Genomic DNA, 20,647 nt, shown 5'->3' on the forward strand with positions numbered 1-20,647 from the left:
AACATAGTTACCATCAGGAGGAGATGGTAGATTATGATAGGGTTCATGATATGGTAGCTGATGCATTCGTAGCTCATGATGAAGATGAAGAACCTAATATAGATGCAAAAAAGTTTTACGGAATGTTAAACGCGGCGAATCAACCACTTTACAGTGGTTGTAGAGAAGGTCTCTCTAAATTGTCGTTGGCTGCTAGAATGATGAATATTAAAACTGATCACAATCTACCTGAAAGTTGCATGAACGAATGGGCGGACTTGTTTAAAGAGTATTTGCCGGAAGACAATGTGTCTGCTGATTCTTATTATGAGATTCAGAAATTAGTTTATAGTCTTGGGTTGCCTTCGGAGATGATAGATGTCTGCATCGACAACTGCATGATCTATTGGGGAGATGATGAGAAGCTAGAAGAATGTCGATTCTGCAAGAAGCCACGATTCAAGCCGCAAGGACGGGGACGTAATAGGGTACCGTACCAAAGGATGTGGTACCTACCAATTACAGACAGATTGAAAAGATTGTATCAATCAGAGCAGACTGCTGCAAAGATGAGATGGCATGCCGAGCATACTCAGACGGATGGTGAGATGACTCATCCATCAGATGCAAGAGCCTGGAAACATTTCAACAAAGTACATCCGGATTTTGCTAGCAATAGCCGGAATGTGTATCTCGGATTATGCACAGATGGATTTAGTCCGTTCGGAATGTCAGGGAGACAATATTCATTGTGGCCAGTCTTTCTTACGCCATACAACCTGCCACCGGAGATGTGCATGCAACGGGAGTTGCTATTCTTGACGATATTGATACCTGGTCCGAACCATCCAAAAAGGTCCCTGGATGTTTTCCTACAACCACTGATAAAAGAGTTGAAGGATTTGTGGTCAACAGGGGTGAGGACGTACGACTGTTCAACGAAGACGAATTTTACGATGCGAGCTATGCTTTTGTGGACCATAAGTGACTTTCCTGCATATGGGATGTTGTCTGGATGGACTACACATGGGAGATTAGCTTGTCCATATTGTAATGGAACGACAGATGCGTTTCAACTGAAGAATGGTAGGAAGACAAGTTGGTTTGATTGTCATCGTCGATTTCTTCCCATTGGCCATCCTTACCGAAGAAACAAGAATTTGTTTAGGCACAAAAGGGTTGTGAGAGACACTCCTCCACCATATCTAACTGGAGAACAAATTGAAGCACAAATCGACTACTACGGAGCTAACGAAACAGTTCGTTGGGGTGGTAATTGGCATGTCCCTCGTAATATGCCTGATTCTTACGGTGTTCATCACAACTGGCACAAGAAGAGTATATTTTGGGAGTTGCCATATTGGAAGGATCTTCTTCTGCGCCACAACCTCGATGTGATGCATATAGAGAAGAATTTCTTTGAGAACATCATGAATACAATATTGAATGTCCCAGGGAAGACAAAAGACAACATAAAATCGAGGTTGGACTTGCCGGATATTTGCTCAAGAAGCGAGTTACATATTAAAAGCAATGGACAAGTTCCCGTTCCGATATTCAGACTGTCTTCAGAAAAAAAGTCGGTGTTGTTCAACTGGGTGGCATCAGAAGTGAAGTTCCCCGATGGGTATGTTTCAAATCTCTCTAGATGTGTTGAAAAGGGTCAAAAGTTCTCTGGGATGAAGAGTCATGATTGTCATGTCTTTATGCAACGACTACTGCCCTTTGCATTTGCGGAGCTACTTCCAACAAACGTACATGAAGCACTTGCAGGTTCGTAGTGTTTTATATCACAATAATTTTATAACGGTCTAGTTTGCAAAATAATATACGACTAACAATGTGTTTAATTGTTTTTGGAATATAAAAGGCATTGGAGCATTTTTCAGGGATCTGAGCACACGCACTCTTAAAGAAGAAGTTGTAGAACAGCTTCAGGAGAACATTCCCATCTTATTGTGCAACTTGGAGAAGATATTTCCTCCTGGATTTTTTGACGTCATGGAGCATCTAGCTGTCCACCTCCCATATGAAGCATTGCTTCGTGGACCTGTACATTACGGATGGATGTATCAGTATGAGCGAGCCATGAAATATTTGAAGGGAAAAGCAAAGAACCTCGCCAAAGTTGAAGGTTCTATAATTGCTGGAAGTTTGACGGAAGAAGTTTCTCACTTCACATCGTACTACTTTGCGTCAAAAGTACGTACCCGTAGAAGAGCTCCAAGAAGATATGATGATGGTGGAGTTGCGCCAACATATGCAGTTGCTGGTGTTCCAGACATCTTTAGCCAGATTGGACGACTCGGTGGGAAGTCTAAAGAGGTTTGGTGGTCGAGTGAACAAGACGCTCATAGTGCACACACCTATATTCTACTCAATTGCGAGGATCCATTGATGCGTTATTTTGAAAGGTAACATATATGGACACTTCAAAACACATATAATTAATTATATAATTGCAAGAGATTCATTCCTATGAAATGTGATTAATTTTACAGCCTATTTGTTTCTCAAGTCGAAGAAACATTTCCTGGTATATCCACAAGTGACGTAGACAAAAGGAAAGATCAGCACTTCATTAAGTGGTTGCGGAATCAGGTATTATAACTCAAACTATTTTTTCATACATGATTTGTATTTTAATGTTCTCTTTATTTTTGCAGGTTGATTATGACGACGATGCAGATTATCCTAAGTGGTTACACGAAGTAATTCAATCTCCACTTGTAAAGGTCACCACATCACAGATGTATTTCACACGAGGCTACACTTTTCACACATATGAGTATGGTAGACAGCGGGCGACCAGTAACTATGGAATATGTGTGAAAGGGGAAACAGATTTCTACGGGATCTTGACGGAGATTATTGAAGTCGAATTTCCAGGGATACTGAAGCTGAAATGCGTCATCTTCAAATGTGAATGGTTCGACCCCGTCGTCAACAGAGGTGTTCGGTCTAACAAATTTGGTGTAGTTGATGTCAACGGTGGACGTCGGTACAACAAATTCGAGCCTTTCATCTTAGCTTCACAAGCAGACCAAGTTAGCTTCCTTCCATACCCTCGGATGAGAGATTCGGGTATAAATTGGTTAGCAGTGATCAAAGTTACACCTCGAGGACGAATCATCAGTGGAGAAGAACCACCATTGCAAGAAGAACAGATAAATGAAGTCGAGGAACCTGAACAAGAAATTGATGACATCCTTCTCATTGATCCGCATAATCACGAATACGAAGATCTTACCGATGATGCCACAGACGAAGCTGTAGAAGACGAGTTTAATGAAAATGATGATATTTCTAGTGATGACGAGAATGTCGATGTATCCGATTGATGTATTTGATTTTGTGTAGTTTGTTTTATGAATAAGGTAATGTGAGAGTTTGTTTTATGAATAAGGTAATGTGGGAGTTTGTTTTATGAATAAGAAATTGTGGGAGTTTGTTTTATAAATAAGTAAATGTGGGAATTGTGGTTTGGAATGGAAATAAAGATGGGGTTTGGAATATATGAAGTAGAAGATAAGGAATATGGGGTTTTGGGGTTTGGGGTTTCGGATTTTAGGGATTTAAACGTACTGCTCGTTAATTCCTCGTAATTTGACGTCGAATGTACGACGTAATCCTCGTTTATTCCACGTAGGACAGAATCGTCGTAAAGAACTCGTTAGCTTACGTGGAAATAACGACGAAAGTAAAAAAAATAAAGAAAGCGAAACCCGTTAATTCCACGTAGGACGGAATCGTCGTAAAGACCTCGTAAGGTAAATTGACGTAAATACCACGTAAAGTAAATGACGAAGGAGGCACTCTTTAATTCCACGTAGGATGATTTCGTCGTAAACACCTCGTAACAGAAATCGTCGTAAAAACCTCGTAGACTTAAAAACTAGAAAAAAAGGAAAAGAAGAGAGACACCAGATTTACATGTGGCAAGACTTCCAGCAATTATAATACTTAAGTCTCGCCCACATAAATTCTAATATCTTCTTCTCTTCTTTTTTTCCAAATATTTCTAATTTGGTGAAAAGCGAGACTAGCTACTTCCTCATAGTATAAAAACTAGAAAAAAGAAAAAAAAGAAAGATACTGGAATTATATGTGGCGAGACTTAAGTCTCACCCACATAAATTCTAATATCTTCTTTTCTTCTTTTTTTTCAAATATTTCTAATTTGAAAAGTATTTTGGTGAGAAGTGTGATTTGAGATAGGGTGTGTTTTGTGAGTTTGTGTGTGGTTTGAGAAGGAAAGTTGTGGGTATTTATAGAAAATAAAGGCTCGCTAATTCCTCGTAACTGTTTAACTCGTTAATTCCACGTAACCCATTTCGTCGTAAAAATGTCGTAAACGAAAACGCGGGCCTTTGTATTTCGTCGCTATTTCGTCGTAAATGAAAACGCGGGCCTCTGTAATTCCTCGTAAGTTTACGAGCAAATTACGAGGACAAGTAATCTTATATATATCCCGAGCGAGCTCGCTCCGTCTTTCCTCTCCACTTCCTCTCCACTTCCTCCCTAATTCGTAGCAATGGTAAGTCTCTCTAATTCCTCTCTAGTTTGATTAGTTTAGGATAGATTAGGTGGTTAGTATAGGGAATTTAGATAGGTTTACGGATCTTATGTTATTTAGTGTTGATTAGGTGGATAATGTTGGGAAGTATATTGTTCACGAAAATTTAAAAATTAAATTTTTTTCTCAGGTTCGAAAAGGTAGACTTACTGCCCATTACAGAGAGATGTTCGGTGAGCCGGGTAGTCGTTTAGACCCGTCGTCTTCTTCAGCTCCCGGTTCTTCGGGTCAGGAGACTGTCCCCGAGACTCAGTACACTCAGAGAGTCATTGGATCTCCTTCTTCTAGTGCACCATCGGTTCCTCACGTGCCTCCCCAGATGGCTCCTCCTCCTGTGCCTCCTCCGATGCCGGCACCTCCGATGCCCGCGGCCGAGATTCATCCCGATTTGATGGTGCCTCCGAGTGCTCCTTACTCGCAGTACACCGTAGAGGACATTCTCCGTCTGCCAGGCAGAGAAGGTTTACCAGTCATCGACCCCGACCGACCGGACGGAACTTTATGGTATGTTTCATTATTTTTTTATTCTTTTTAAATTCTTTTATAACTTTAAAAAATAATTTATATTTTAAATTTGTATTTTTCAGGTGGGGGATTGACGGATGTCTTGCATCGGACGTAACCGACACGATAAAAGGTTACTTCTCCATGCCACATCCGAACTGGAAAACGACGCCCCAATACGTCAGAAAGACGTGGTTCAAAATTTACGCTGTAAGTTCTATTAATTAAATATATATCTTTAAATTTTTTTATTATTTATATATATATTTTTTTCTGAAAAACTAATTATAAATTACTTTTTCCAACAGCAAAAATATAATTGGGCCTTGGGGATCACTGAGAGGGTGAGGAAGAAGTTTGTCGCGAAGGCGAAAGTTCGCTTGTTGGACACGGTCTCCAACTGGGTATGAGCGTGGCAAACCCGCTGAGCTCACCACGGATGTCTGGGATGGCCTCATCCGATATTGGCGTCTTCCTGATTCCATTAGAATCGCCCAGTCTTGCTCTAACTCCCGTAACACAGTCGATGAGCACGGGAACGAGCCGATGCTTCACACTACGGGCCAAAAACCCCACGCTGGTGTCCGTTTGGAAATGGTAATTAAAAATTTAATTATATTAAATTTTTAGTATATTTTTATATATATTCTAATTAACAACTTTCTTAAATGTTTTTTTAGGCCAAAGAGACGGGAGAATTCCCGTCTCTTATGCAACTTTACGAGAGGACCCACAAGAACAAGGCGGGCCGATTTATAGATGGCAAGTCCGAGCAAATCTACAACGATTTGGCTGCTCGGGTTGAAGAACGCCAGACCCAGCTGACCCAACAGTCCACCGATGGATTACCCGTCACCTTATCCACACCTGAAGTGGATAAGCTTTACGAGGAGGTAAATTTTCTAAAATTTTAATTTTCTTAAATATTCATTTAATTTAACTTTAAATTTTTACTAACAAAATTTATTTTTTGTTTTTAAGGTTGTCCCTAAAAAAAGGGACGGACGTTGGGGATTGGTTCCGTCAACGATGTTCCGAGAGCGACATCGTCTTATGTTCAGCGACGGGATGATGAAGTCTCTCAGCTGCGTAGGGAGTCCGAAGAGCTGCGTAGAGAGTCTACTCAGCTGCGATCTCGTATGGGTGGACTCGAGGGCTTCTTGGACGTTGTAGCGGCCACAAATCCGGAATGGGCGACTTTGTTGAGGACCATGCGACAACAAAATCCTATCCCAGGCCAGTCACCGACCGACGACTCACATGCCGAGGCGGATGTTCAGGCGAGGAGTGATGAATTCTACGAGGCGATTAACGACCACCCTTAGTTCTTTTTAATTTCGGTTCTTGTATTATGAATTCAAAACTTATTTATATATAAAATATTTTGGTTTTGATTTTTTTAGAATTTTAATTTTATTAATAATTTAAATAATTTAAATTATATTTATAATTATAATTTTTTATATTTCTATAAAATAATGAAACGAAGTAAATTCGTAGCTAATTTTGCGGCTTCTTTACGTGGAAGCTTAACGTGGTTTTTACGAGGAAACATTTACAAGAAAATAACGTGGAAATCTATCAAGGTTTTTACGTTTTCTTTACGTGGAAAGCTGTCAAGGTATTCACGTTTATTTTACGAGTATTTATTTACGTGGGTTTTACGAGGAAAGTTTTTCGTGGTATTTACGAGGAAACTTAGCGACGTCCTTACGTGGAATCTTTACGTGGTCTTTACGACGAAATATCCTCCTTCGCTTTTACGACGAAATTATTTCCTCGCTACCTTACGACGAAATAGCGAGGATATATGCGTTACGACAAACGTATAACGACGAAACGGGTTTCCTCGCTAATTCGTCGTAACACTGCTTTTACGACAAAGTAACGAGGAAAACTGCCCTCGTAAAACTTGTGTTTTCTTGTAGTGCCCAACCAATCAATCGAGCAATTACGTGCTCACAAAACTTGCAACTTTACATTAAAAACATTAAACAAACTAGCTTAACAAATATGATTAGAATTATTATGTTCTCTAGCTCCTAGTAGATTCGATCCCTAAGTACTACATCTGAACCTCTTATTTGAAAGAGTAATTCACTCCTTATGGTAATTTGAGTGATATCAAGTAACCCCATCGTCATAACCATCCTTTGCATTATCAATGGCTCTGGATTTTGGAGATTAGAAGATTGAGAGATTCGAGAATTAGAAAATTTAGGTTTTGCGGAAGAGGGGATGATTTAAATGTTTACAGATGTAAAACAACATCATTTCGTTAATGTTTAATCAGTTTTTAAAACGACAATGTTTAGCGAGTTAACAAACGTTTACAGGTTTAACAATTGATTTTTCTGGTTTCTTAAATGGCCTAGTCAACAAAAAATGAGAGTAAAAATTACCAATATTTGAAAGTTGGAATATTTTTTTGGTTCAAACATGAGTTCAAGGTTTTTTTAGCTTTAATTTGAAAGTTCAAGATTTTTAGGTTTTTTTTTCTAATAAAAAAGAAAGAAGAAATCGCAGAGAAGTTGAAAAACTGAGAGAATGAGAACATATTTTGAAGAAGAAAAGAAATCTGAGAAGACGAAAATATTTCAATGAAGAAAAAGAGATCTGAAATCTGAGAAGGAAAACAGATTTCGAAGAAGAAGAAGAACATATCTGAGAAGAAGAAACAAGAGATTCAAGAAGGAGAAGAGAAGAGAACATATTTCTAACCGGGAGCAAAAAATCAATGAAAATTCAAAGAAAATGTAGAAGAGATTTTGAGAGATTTGAAGAGGAAGAAGGAGAAGGAGAAGGAGAAGAGATTTGAGAAGAAAAAGAATAGAGAGAAGAAGAGAAATGCATAAGTTAAGAATTGTAATAGAGTGAAGAAGATTAAGTTTAAAGTATGAATGGTAGACTTTGTAATTAGGTTGATGTTTTAAGGTTTTTGGTCTTTTGACAAATTTTCGAATGACTAGAATGTATAACAAAAGTTGGTTTATTACTAGAGTGTTGAACATCTTTTTAAAATGACTAGAATGTTTGGACACCCATAGTAAATGACTGTAAGGGTCTTTGCTTAATTTTTTTAAATTAAAATTATTTTTAAACATATAATCTACATCACTAATTAAAATTATACATCACCAACACAATAGAAACTAAACCGTCTCTTCTCTTGAGTTAACTAAATCGAAGTTTAAAAAAAAAACTAACTAAGAACATTGTTTTCTCGTCTCGAAGAAGGAACCGTCGAAGAAAAAAAAAACCATCTCTTCTCCCACTCTTCGTCATCGACATTGTCTGTGTTAACTTCCTCTTCGTCGAAGTAGCTCTCTGTCGACATTGTCTGTGTTAACTTCCTCTTCCGCGAGGATACTCTCACTCTTCGTCATCGACAGAATTCTGAACTCGTTTATAAGAAATCATCTTTGCCGCCATCTTCGCCGCATTCCTATCTACGAGTTCGTCTTTCCGGTAGGATATCGCGACGTTATATATTGTGTTTTGTTGAGTTTGTGGGTCAGTTATGTATTATATTTTATCTGATTTATATATGGTTACGAATGAGATATGGTTGTGTTGCGGCTGTGATTTTGTTTTGTTGGGGGTTTCGTTGCGTCTGAGTTAGGGTTTTGCTGCGGCTGAGTTATGGTTATGTTATGGCTGAGTTATATTTGTGTCGTGAATAACGTAATGTTATGTTATGCTTTTGTTACTCTTATGATGCGGCTGAGTTACTGTTTTGTTGGAGCTGATTTTATTGTTTGATTATATGATCAGATGGATGCTGCTGAAGTTAAATCAGGGGATTACCCACCAAAACTTTACCCTGAAGGGTCTTCTAACCTAGATGGTAAAGTGATTAATCACAATTTCCATCCAGGGCATTTCCCCCACGTTAGAGAAACAATAGGACTTGATGTGTGGGAAGAACTGGTGAACTCTCCCATTGGAGTAGTTGCTAGGCTAGCTGAACGCAAAAGCATGTGGTCTGGTAGGACCGTGCACTATCTACTGTGTAGACAGCTGCGAGTTATAAAGAAGGAGATATGGTGTCTCGTGGCTGATGAGGCTATCAGGTTTAGCTTGCTCGAGTTTGGTGAGATCACTGGGCTAAACACAGGTCCATTGCCAACAGAAAAATTTGATCCTAGTCAATACAACGAGTTTTGGGGGGAGTTGAAAGTGCCACTTGGGATGGGACCAAAGTTAGATGAACTGAAGGCAGCATTAGCGTTCTGTCCGCGTTGGAGTTTTGAAAAGCGCAAGTGGTTGGGGCTGCTACTTCTTCAAGCCATGGAAGTCTATTGTTTGCATCACAATTCAGGGATACCCTTTCAAAGTGCAATAAAGGTATTCTACGATGAAGCCATGAGGTCGTATCCATGGAGTCAGACTGCATACGAAGTTCTAATTGACTCTATTAAAACGTTGGCTCCAGATGGAGGTTCATACACAATAAGCGGCATGAAGGACGCATTATTGATTTGGGCTTATGAATCCGTCACATGCTTCGGTGAGAGTTTTGGGAGAGTGATCATTAACGAAGACGTTCCGCTTTTGCGATGGGGTGGAAAGTGTACACGTGCAAGCTTTGATAAGTTGTTGTCTTCCGAAATCGAAAAGCATGGCGAGGTAAGATTTAACGCTGAATTAATTTATTTGATGGCTGAGTTCGTACTTACTTAATGGCTGAGTTATGTATTAAATTACGGCTGAATTATGTTAATTGATGCCTGAGTTATGTGTTAAATGACGGCTGAATTATTTTAGTTGATGGCTGAGTTTTGTGTTAGTTTGGAGGCTGAGTTTTGTTATAACCTGGTGTTGCAGGTGCGTGTGAGGAGAATAGTTTTGAAGGACTCAATTGAAGAGATGTTTCCTATTTGGCCGGGTGAAGATGACACCCACAACTCGTTAGGTTGATAACAGACATACATTCAGGTAGATTTGTAAAAGGTTTGTGGGAAGTGCAGGGGAATGCAAAGGGGAAGGGGAAGGTGAAGGGGAAGGGGAATGAGAAGAAGAGAATGAAGGGTGGAGTTTTGTCAGAAGCTGAGCCACCCACTAAGAAGCAGAAGAAAGTTAAGACACAGAATGAGTCTGAAGCTGATGCAGCGGGAAATGAGTCTGAAGCTGATGCAGCGGGAAAGGGTTCTAGCGCGAAGGAAGGTAGCAAAGAGTTGGAGTTGGAGAACAAAACGACTCTAACGACCATTGTGAATACTCTGGATATTATTTCCAGAAAATTTGATCATGTTGACTCACGGTTGGAAGCTTACGAGTTAGACCGGAACATACCATTGATGGACCAAAAGACCATTGATGACAGGGTGAATGCTTTACTGGAGGAGCGTCTGAAAGATCTGGGGATTAGGAAAATTCCCGAAAACCATGATAACCCCTCTCCACCATTATCAAACCCCTCTCCACCATTATCGAAGGCATCACCGGTGGTTCGAACGCATCAGAAGTCTGTCAATAGTCCAGCGTTAGTAGATGCGGCTCCTCGACCGAAAAAGAATTTGGCCAAGGAGCTTGAAAAGGAATCAGGGGTGAAAAGGGATTTGGATGAGGAGTTTGGTAGTGTCGATAAAGATATTGATATGCGGCCTCTTGATTTCCTAGTAATTTCTCCTGCATAGGCTACTAAGGATGATAAGTCTACTAAGGATGATAAGGCTGCTAAGGATCCAGCCTATGGACGCGGCTGCAGGCGCACGCGTATTGTTAAGGGTGAGGAAGCCGATGAGAAGAAAAAAACAGCGCAGGCAGATGCTGCGTTTAAGAGGAAGGAGAAGGCTGAGGCTAAGAAAAAAGCTGCTGAGGAAAAGAAAAAAGAGGCTGAAGCTAAGAAAACAGTAGCCGCAGCTAAGAAAAAAGTGGCTGAGGCTAAGAAAAAAGTGGCTGAGCTAAAGAAGCAAAGCCAGGCTAGGTCAAAGTACAAAAAGGTGACTCCACCGCGTGACGGTGTAACAAGATGCAATGTACAACCTGATGTAGAGGATAGTTCATTGGCTGATATAACTGATGAAGTTGTTGTAGAACAGAACGAATTCGCGCCGGAGTCTGATGTCGAGAATTCTGAATTGGTTAGATCTGCCATAATTAAGGAATTCTGGGAGAAATATGTTCAGTTAACTTCAAAAGGGTTGTCAACGACGGCAGTTTCTTCATCATTTGATTTTCCGACGGTAGGACATGATGGAACGACGTGTATGAGGAAGAATGTTACTCCTTCATCAGCAATATATGACCCTCTAGCACCTGATTATCCGGCGCTATTGGAGAAACTTATGCAACACATCAAGGCAATTCCACCCAAACCACCAGCACCACCAGGTAAAAAAGAAGTACTAACAGCTGATCATGAAAGTGACTTCTACAGCATACTCATCCATGAGAGACCGTGGCCGGAGACTGAGTATGGATGGGTGTTTGATAATGTAAGTCTTTATAATGGCTGAGTTATATATTATTTTATTTTATTAAGGCTGTGTTATCTAATTTTTACGGCTGAGTTATATATTATTTTATTATATAACGCTGAGTTATATATTCTTTTATTATATAACGGCTGAGTTATATATTTGATTACGACTGACTTGTTCATATTATTTATGTAGCATATTGTGGCGTATATGAACGTCCTCATTAAAAGGTCCATGCGAGAGCCCACTCCATTTTGGTCCAAGCGGATTGCCTTCGTTGACGGTTGGTGGCAAAGTTCTTTGATTCACGATTACGGTCAGTTCAAGATGAAACCCACAATGTTCATGTTCAAAGGCAATGGTTATGAAGTTATGATAAATGGTAGGATTCCCAATCATTGTCGAACAAACTTGAGGTGGTATGATGATGTGGATCACTTGTACGGATATCTTCAAACCGGCAGAAATCACTGGGTTACGTATCACGTGGATCTGAAGAAGGAGAAGATTGATTGCTACGATCCAATCTTTGGTGAGGTAACACCCGAAATTCAGCAGAGAATTCTGAATTCATTTAAACCGCTGACGCACATGATTCCCGCTATGTTGAGTGTACATATTCCTGCCAATATCAGACCCATTAGCAGGAAGAAGTTCTCATTCAGAAGGAGGAGCAAAAAATACACTCCACAAAACACCCAGATTGGCGATTGTGGGGTGTATTCGTTGAAGTTTGTGGAGTGTCTAGCGCTTGGTGTAACGTTTGATGGGATAAACGATCAAAATATTCAAGGTTTACGGATGAAGATGGCAGCAGATATCCTCGCTGAAGGAGGAAATATTCAAATGTCTAGCGCTTGGTGTACTTAACTTTTGTTGTTGTTGTTTTATGATGAACTTATGTTGTTATTTTTTACTTGACTTATGTTGTTATTATAAAATTTGACTCAGTCTTAGCGTTTTTATAACCCTGCCGTGTCGTATATACGTAACTCAGCCTTACCCAAAACATACCCTATAATCGTAACATAGATATATAAAAAGATATGATAACTCAAGCATACCTCAAACATACCCATTAATCAAAAAAAAATGTTTATACTTTAAAATGTTAAATTGAAACTCCAATTATATATCTGAATTGAATATATAATCAACTGAATGTGTCTTCTTTATTGAATCTATACGAGTTTAGAATCAATCATGATCTTGAGGTATATGTTGTCTTACAATTACTCATAAACTTAACTGATACATATGAGATGTGAGCATAATTCAAAACTAATAAACTATTATTGTGTTATTTATCATGAATTTGTGTTTTTATAACTATTCTTGCACCATAAAATCCAAATCCCAAACTTAAACACCCCAAAAAGCAAACCGAAACCCTAAATAAGCAACCCTAAACCCTAAACCCATTTACTAAGTCAGCCGTAAATGTGGTATGTAACACAGCCGTAAAGTGTAACTTCATCCTGACGTTTGGCGGGAAAAAGATAACTGTTTCTTGGGAAATTTTAACTCGAGACGTTTGACGTTATGTACCTCTCTATATATTGTCTCCTCTCTTACAACTTTCTCTCTCTAAAAAAAAACTAAACAAAAACTCTCTATCCCCGTCAAAAGTTATGCCGATTGTTCCTGGTTATTTGACGATGTTAGAGAACAGTGTCAATGCGATACTAAGCTCTGCAAATCGTGAAAACCTCCCTCTTCTATACCCTGGTCCGGGTGAATTACTTGACACAACAAGTACTATCTGGTTCAAATTTTTAAGTGATCTCTCTCTCGTCATCCCGTCGATTCTTGCAGAATGCTTGGTTCATGATTGGCCGACATACCGCGCAATTCCGATCATTTTAAGGAACGCTGGTTTCTTCAACTCGCTGTAAGAAACACGTGGATTCGAAGGCATAATTTGACAGTTTGGACACATTTTAATCTTGTGGCCAGAACGATATTTCGTTGCCAGATGCACTATTTGAAGAGAACTTGGGCAATCGGAGGCGACAAGCCTCCGTGGATGTTAACAAGAGTCTGGTGTGATCTCTTCCACATATTTGAAGAGTTTGGTCCTGACAATTTTGGTTTCTGAAAGTGATGCCTTGTATGTATTTTAAATCTGCTAATTTCGGTTCCTGAATGTAAACATGTCGAATTCATATTTCTTGTATATTAAGTACTATAACCCAGTCATAATGTGTTTGTTTAATTCAGCCGTATTTATAATAACTCAGCCAAAACGTATAATGTAACTCAGTTGTGAATGTTAGTTTACAATAAACCCAGCCATAAGTGACCGAAACTCAGCCGTAAATAAATTAATCATAATTCAGCCATTGTAAAACGGAAAAACCCAGCTGTGAATGTTAATATAATAAATTTCTAATGTGACGTTTCCACTTGCTTGATTGGACTGAGTTGTCGATTAATTATGGCGCATGTGGAAAATATGGCTCAAACCTAATATCGAGGCTAATTATTAACACTCTCTGACGCATGTGTCGAGAGATTTACAATACCGACACATTTAAATATAATTTAATTATGGCGCGTGTGGAAACGATGCCGTTTCATCATGTCGTCTTTCTCACCCTAATTCCATGTAATTCCATTTCGTTTCTAATATTGTTTTGAGAATCTGCTAATTTCGGTTCCTGAATGTAAACATGTCGAATTCGTATTTCTTGTATATTAAGTCCTATAACCTAGTCATAATGTGTTTGTTTAATTCAGCCGTATCTTTATAATAACTCAGCCAAAACGTATAAGGTAACTCAGTTGTGAATTTTAGTTTACGATAAACCCAGCAATAAGTGACCGAAACTCAGCCGTAAATAAATTAATCATAATTTAGCCATTGTAAAACGGAAAACCCAGCTGTGAATGTTAATATAATACATTTCAAATGTAATGTGACGTTTCCACTTGCTTGATTGGACTGAGTTGTCGATTAATTATGGCGCCTGTGGAAAATACGGCTCAAACCTAATATCGAGGCTAATTATTAACACTCTGACGGGGTAGTCGAGGAATTTACAATATCGACACATTTAAATAATATTTTAATTATGGCGCGTGTGGAAACGATGCTGTTTCATCATGTCGTCTTTCTCACCCTAATTCCATGTTATTCTGTTTCGTTTCTGAAATTGTTTTGAGAATAAAAATGTCTTCTTTATCGGCCGTTTCAAGAAATTCTTACAGACGCCGTTCGAACGTGGAAAGAGAAACGCCGAAACAGTGTTGGTGTGGTGAACCCTGTTACATTTCTACATCTGGAACCTTTACAAATCCAGGAAGATTGTATTATTGCGGCGGAAAAGGATATAATAAGGTTCGTTTTGGTTTTTATTTCGCATGTTCTGTTACGTAGTACTTAGATCTGATTATATTGTGGAAACAGAGACATTTATTCAAATGGGCGGATGAGTGTTTGGTTGAAGAGGTTGATGATATTAAGTCACTGATAAGTGGCATGAACAAAGACATCTCGGAATTCAGAGTTAACGTTGCTCTGTTGCAGAAAGAGATTGAAGTAATGAAGACGGCGTCTGGGGGAAAAGGAGAAGAATGTATGAGTCAGGGTCGGTGTTTGAGGAATGTGTTTGTTTGTGGGGTTGGAATGTCGTTACTTTGCTACTACTACTACTTTGTCTAGTAATGTTTTGTAAGTCAGCCTACGATTAATATAACTCAGACTTAACGTATTATAGTAACTCAGCCGTTATGTATAAAGTAACTCAGTTGTTAAGTAACTCGGCCGTTATGTATAAAGTAACTCAGTTGTAAAGTGTAAAGTAACTCAGCCGTAAAGTGTAAAGAAACTCAGTTAACTCATCATTGTTTATACCACAACGAACATTATCACTCACCCACTTTCATTATTAATGGGACGTTTCCACTTGCTTGATTTGACTAAGTTGTCGATTAATGGTGGCGCGTGTTTAAAATATCGAGGCTAATTATTACTTTAACTCAGCCAACGATATGAGAATATCGATGCTAATTATTACTCCATCTGTTGGTTTGTAATTGACGTTTTACATGTCTGCACGTAAACTAAGAAATCTGAACGTTTTGCAACGCACGTAAATGAACCTATTTTTTTCAAGTGTTTAATACATAATAAATCATCCGTGATAAAACAGTAATGCAGCCGTAATTGAACAATAAATCAGCCAAAAGAAACAATAACCAAGCCTTCATTACATTCATTTGAACTTAAAAAAAAAATAGCACAGAACTTAAAATAATAAGGTACCAATAGATTACATTTTCACCACTTTCTTGTGTCCCTGATAACGCTTATCGGTTTAAAATCACAAAAAAACAAGCCAACCTCTTTGATCCACAAAAACAGCACTCACACATGTTGTCATCCTTAGTTGTATCAAGGTGCCACAAGCAGAGACATTGTCGCTACACATGTGTTGCACATTGGCATCTGTAGAACGACATAACAAACTTTGAAATGAACAGCGCCCTATTTTGGCGGAACTCGTCAGAATGCCACAAACCCCATCCCCATTTCACAGATCGCACTAGTTTCCCTATCCTCTGAACCCATTCTCTTGGAATACCGTGAAAATACTGTGCATCACACAAAAAGATTGCTTGAGTAATTGCGTGTGTATACACAGCACGCTTCATGAGAGTAATGCCTTCTTCGTGACGGCCGAATGTGAAGTAGAATTGTACACCCTTTATATAAAGTGTGCTTAAATTTCCCTCAGTGTAGCAAGATTTCAACAACTGCGAATGCATATTGAGTTCCCAGGGAACGGATAACACATCGTAAAAATAGTATACACCACGCCACTCTGCTAACGCTTTCATCGACTTGGACGATGCTTTGAGGCCATAGAGATCTTGGAAGGAGTTACGGGCCACACGTTCAACCACCAACGCCTGAATTTCTTCAGACAATTCAAGAAGAGGGAAATATTCCATTTAGATAGAGAGAGAAGTTGTGTAAAAAATAGAGAGATGAACATATACATCCGTTCGAGAAATGCCTTATTTATAAGAGAAGCCGGTTATTTACTTCGCGACGTTTGGAATTTTGGGCGTGAATTATGAGTGAAAACAAGAACCCAGCCGTAATTCAAATACATGAAAATCCCTAATCCAGCTGTAATATATAAGTGAAAACAAGAACCCAGCCGTAATTCAAATAAATGAAAATCTCTAATCCAGCTGAATATATATAAGTGAAAACAAAAACCCAGCCGTAATTCAAAAACATGAAAATCCATACAACACTTGCTTAAATCTGACAAGTTTTCGCATTATGGCCACTATGTCTACATCGAGAACATGTGTGTTCTTTCCTAGGACGTTTGTTTTGAAGTGCAACTTCTAAAGCATATTTCATCCTATTTTTCTTAGGTCTTCCTGGTTGTTGACGAATATACGGGGGCAAGCACGGTTGGTCTGCCACGATTTCTGCTTCGTCAGCCGGCATGATAGATTCAGCGTATGCGCTCACCAAATATTCACTGTTATAGTACGGACTGCACAGGGATATACGACAAACATTGTTGTACTCCGCAGCTGCGATTACGTGTACACATGGTAATTTCTCGCGTTCGAAACGCCGACATGTGCACTTTCGCTCTACCAAATTAACAACATTCAAAGACTCGCTAGAAGATCCATATTTAACTTCAGTGTGATGATCATCAATCCTTTGGACCGTCAATTCTCTGGCGGCAGTTACACGACCCTATTAATAAATATGAAACGACTGAGTTATTACATATTATGGCTGATTTAATAATTATAATGGCTGTCTTATGAATTTTATGAAACGGCTGACTTGAGAATTTTATGAAATGGCACTTATTTTTACTGTTACGACTGACTTACATGTAGTAGTTTCTCGACGCCACATGTAAGCGTCGTTGGCTGCGATCTGGCATCCTCTCTCCGTTCAGCAAACCATCTGGTCATCATAACCCGTATCGATTTTAATATTCGAACAATGTTTAGACCTCTTGCATGTGACAATGCTCTGTTCATTGATTCCGCTATGTTTGTAGTCATCAAATTGTACCTCTCGCCCGGCAAATGAACACGCGTCCACAGGCGGACATCAGCTCTTTGGAGGTAGCCGTGGAGTGCAGGATGAATCGCTTCAATCTCCTCGAAAATCGGTGTAAAGTGAGACATCCTAAAACATCTTGCCGCTTTCTTCACCAGACGGAATGCTTCTTTTCCTTTGTACCGTCCCAATATGTTCTTATATAAATGGTAGGTGCATATTCCCCGAGCAGCCAACGGATACACATTTCTAATTGCTTTTCCTATCGAGTTATGCCTGTCCGAGATTATCGCAAGACCCTCGTCGTCAGGAATCAGAAGTTTTAGTTGCGTAAAAAACCAATGCCACGAATCATCTTTTTTTGTGTCAACCATTGCGAAGGCTATTGGAAAAAATCTGGAAGTTACCGTCCTGAGCTAGTGCTGTGAGTAGCCTCCCTTTGTATTTACCATTGAGAAACGTACCGTCGACTACAACAACTTTGCGCATGAAAGGAAACCCACTAACGCTCGCACCAAAGACAAGAAACACATACATGAATCTTCCAAGCTCATCGATTTGAAGACGCGTAACTGTACACCGATTTGCCCTTCTTATCATGTATAAGTAAGAAGGCAAGCTTTCAAACCCACACTCAGGTGTTCCCTCATCGATTTCCCTTGCAAATTTCAACGTCCGGTGTGATTTCCAATAATCCATCTGTTCACATGAAAAAAACGATCCTCATTACTCAGCCACATCAAATAATTAAGACAGCCATAACGTACTGAATAACTCAACCCTATTTTACTATAACTCGGCCGCATCTAAATATATAGTAACCTAGCCGAATTGTATGATTATGTCAGCCTGTACATTTGACATTAATCAGCCGTGACGTTGAAAATAACTTAGCCACAACAAAGTAATTACCTTTATACCAAACTGCTTAGTGATAGCTATTCCGACGCCCGTAGGGCGAACGGCCGGACCAACGTCGCCGAGAAAGTTCTTGTACAACATACCTAAAATATCTGGTGTTGCTTGTCGAGATCGATTAGAACGCTCTGTGCAGGAACATGTATGCTTCGAATCGTAAATACGAACAAAAAACGCCTTGGATTCTTCTTGGGTAGAAGCACAAACTCTCCAGAAACATCCATCAACCCAACACTTAAAAACGTATGATGTCGGGGTTGATGTTTCTACATCAAAATCAAATTTATACCTCACTGTAAGAAGTTTCAGTCGTCTCTCCAAATCGTCTTTACTATCGTAACGTTGACCTACCGCAATGTCTATCGACGACATCTCCAAACTAGAACCTCCAGATTCCCTTTAGATCTGCTCATCGAGAGGTTCTGATATCTCTTCTTGGGAGGTAGCGTTGGTGAATCTTCGTCATCTGTAGGAGACTCACCATATGAGCTGAAGTTATCATATTCAGATGACGCACCGTCTGAATCGTCGAACATATCAAATCGGCTTTCAAATTCATCATCTTCTTCGTTTTCTTTGCCTATTTCATCTTCTCCGACTACGTCATGTTTTTCTCCTTCGACATTACTAGAGCAGTCATTCTCATTATCCTCTTGTTCCTTCTCCAGACTGCAACCATCGTAACTCCCACTGTAATTTTCGTCTCTGGACTCAACTACTGAAGCTTCTGCTTCTACTTCTGAGCCAAAGCTCAACAATGTTTTACTCTTCTCGCTTGCTTTGTTCTCCGTAATCTCCACACAGAGACGTAGTCTTTCGATTTTCTTCAGGCTTAGAAAACCTTGCAATTGCCGAGTATTGGACATGTAAACTGGTGGAGTGTCGTGCGCCATCGTTTTTAATGCTTTATTCGAGAACATGTAGCTAAGCTGAATATGATCCTTCAAATCATTCAATCCGTAATCTTCGAGAACAGACTTTTCGAAATCTTCATGTGTTGTTTTCTCATCTAAATGAAGAAATTTACACCCTCTACTGTCGACGTTGAATACATATTTGTTTTTTTTAATCCACGTACCGGAAACAATAATTACCGGATCCATAACCAGCTGAGAAAGATGAAGACGATAGATAACTAAGATGAAGAAGAACATGAACAGTCTCATAAAGCAAGTTATAAATTTTGTTCATTAGTGATGACATGGCAAGGAGTTTGTTGACATGGCGGATTCCGAGTCTGTATCTTGGATTTTCATAAAACTCAGCCAAAAAGTTAACATTACCTCAGTCTTTAAGTAACAATAACTCGGCTATTACGTATTTAATTAACCCAGTTATGCTCGAGTTTAATAACACTCTAACAAAATATCTCAGATGAAACTAAAACTCAGCCGTATTCTAAAACTAAAACAGCCAAAAAGTACATCAAAGAAAACAAAAACTCGGATACGTACAACCACCTATGCTCCTTAATAACATCACAGCAAAATATCTCATAAGTATTCATGAAAAGAAAAACTTTGATTCAGCCGTCAATTAAAAGAAAATTCCAGCATATTCAATGTAAACACAGCCATAAAATATCAGCCGTAATAATATCACAGCAAAAACATAAAAAGAGAAATGATTCTGATAGAATACATCTTCACCACTTCCTTGTGTCCATAATCACGCTCATCGGTTCAAACTCACGGAAGAAGAGCCCCAACTCTTTGATCCAGAAACAGCGGTTACACATTTTGTCACCCTTACTGTTTTCAATGTACCACAAGACTCAATCTCGCTCCATAACAGGAACACACTGGCAACTATAGAACAAAGGAACAACGGTTGAAATGAACTTGTCCCTCTTTGCCATAAACTCGTCATTGTGCGACAAACCCCATGCCCATTTTAGAGATCGAACTAGTTTCCTGATCCTGTCAACTGATTCCCTTGTAAAACAAGCAAAATACTCCTCATCATCCCAATATATTTTTCTAGTCATTGCGTATCTATACACAGCACGCTCATATCATTCATCCGCTGCAAGCTTCATGAAAGGAAGTCCTTCTTCCTGAAGGTTAAATGTGAAGAAAAACTGTACACCCTTCATATAAAGTGTGCTTGGATTTCTCTCTGCGTAGCAAGTTTTAAACAACCCAGGAGGTATATTGAGTCTCATGGGAATGGATAACACATCGTAAAAATGGTTTA

General features: G+C 39.2%; 2 protein-coding genes across 2 annotated transcripts; one reads left to right on the top strand and one right to left on the bottom strand.

Annotated features, from left to right (window-relative positions):
* Nucleotides 1–8,833: 8,833 nt before the first annotated feature.
* Nucleotides 8,834–15,148, top strand: LOC106369701. Its single transcript, XM_048752950.1, has 6 exons — nucleotides 8,834–9,688; nucleotides 9,827–9,886; nucleotides 10,030–10,608; nucleotides 10,699–11,499; nucleotides 11,680–12,021; nucleotides 14,894–15,148. Exons 1-6 carry the CDS (start codon nucleotides 8,834–8,836, stop codon nucleotides 15,146–15,148), a joined length of 2,892 nt encoding a protein of 963 aa, XP_048608907.1.
* Nucleotides 15,149–16,756: 1,608 nt separating this feature from the next.
* On the bottom strand, nucleotides 16,757–19,344 carry LOC125584464. The gene is made up of 6 exons (XM_048752955.1): nucleotides 19,032–19,344; nucleotides 18,838–18,917; nucleotides 17,941–18,232; nucleotides 17,546–17,888; nucleotides 17,359–17,434; nucleotides 16,757–17,215 (listed from the first exon to the last, which is right to left on the bottom strand). Exons 1-6 carry the CDS (start codon nucleotides 19,342–19,344, stop codon nucleotides 16,757–16,759), a joined length of 1,563 nt encoding a protein of 520 aa, XP_048608912.1.
* Nucleotides 19,345–20,647: the final 1,303 nt, after the last annotated feature.

The sequence above is a fragment of the Brassica napus genome, chromosome A2 (assembly GCF_020379485.1).
Source record: "Brassica napus cultivar Da-Ae chromosome A2, Da-Ae, whole genome shotgun sequence".
In the NCBI taxonomy this organism is placed as follows: Eukaryota; Viridiplantae; Streptophyta; class Magnoliopsida; order Brassicales; family Brassicaceae; genus Brassica; species Brassica napus.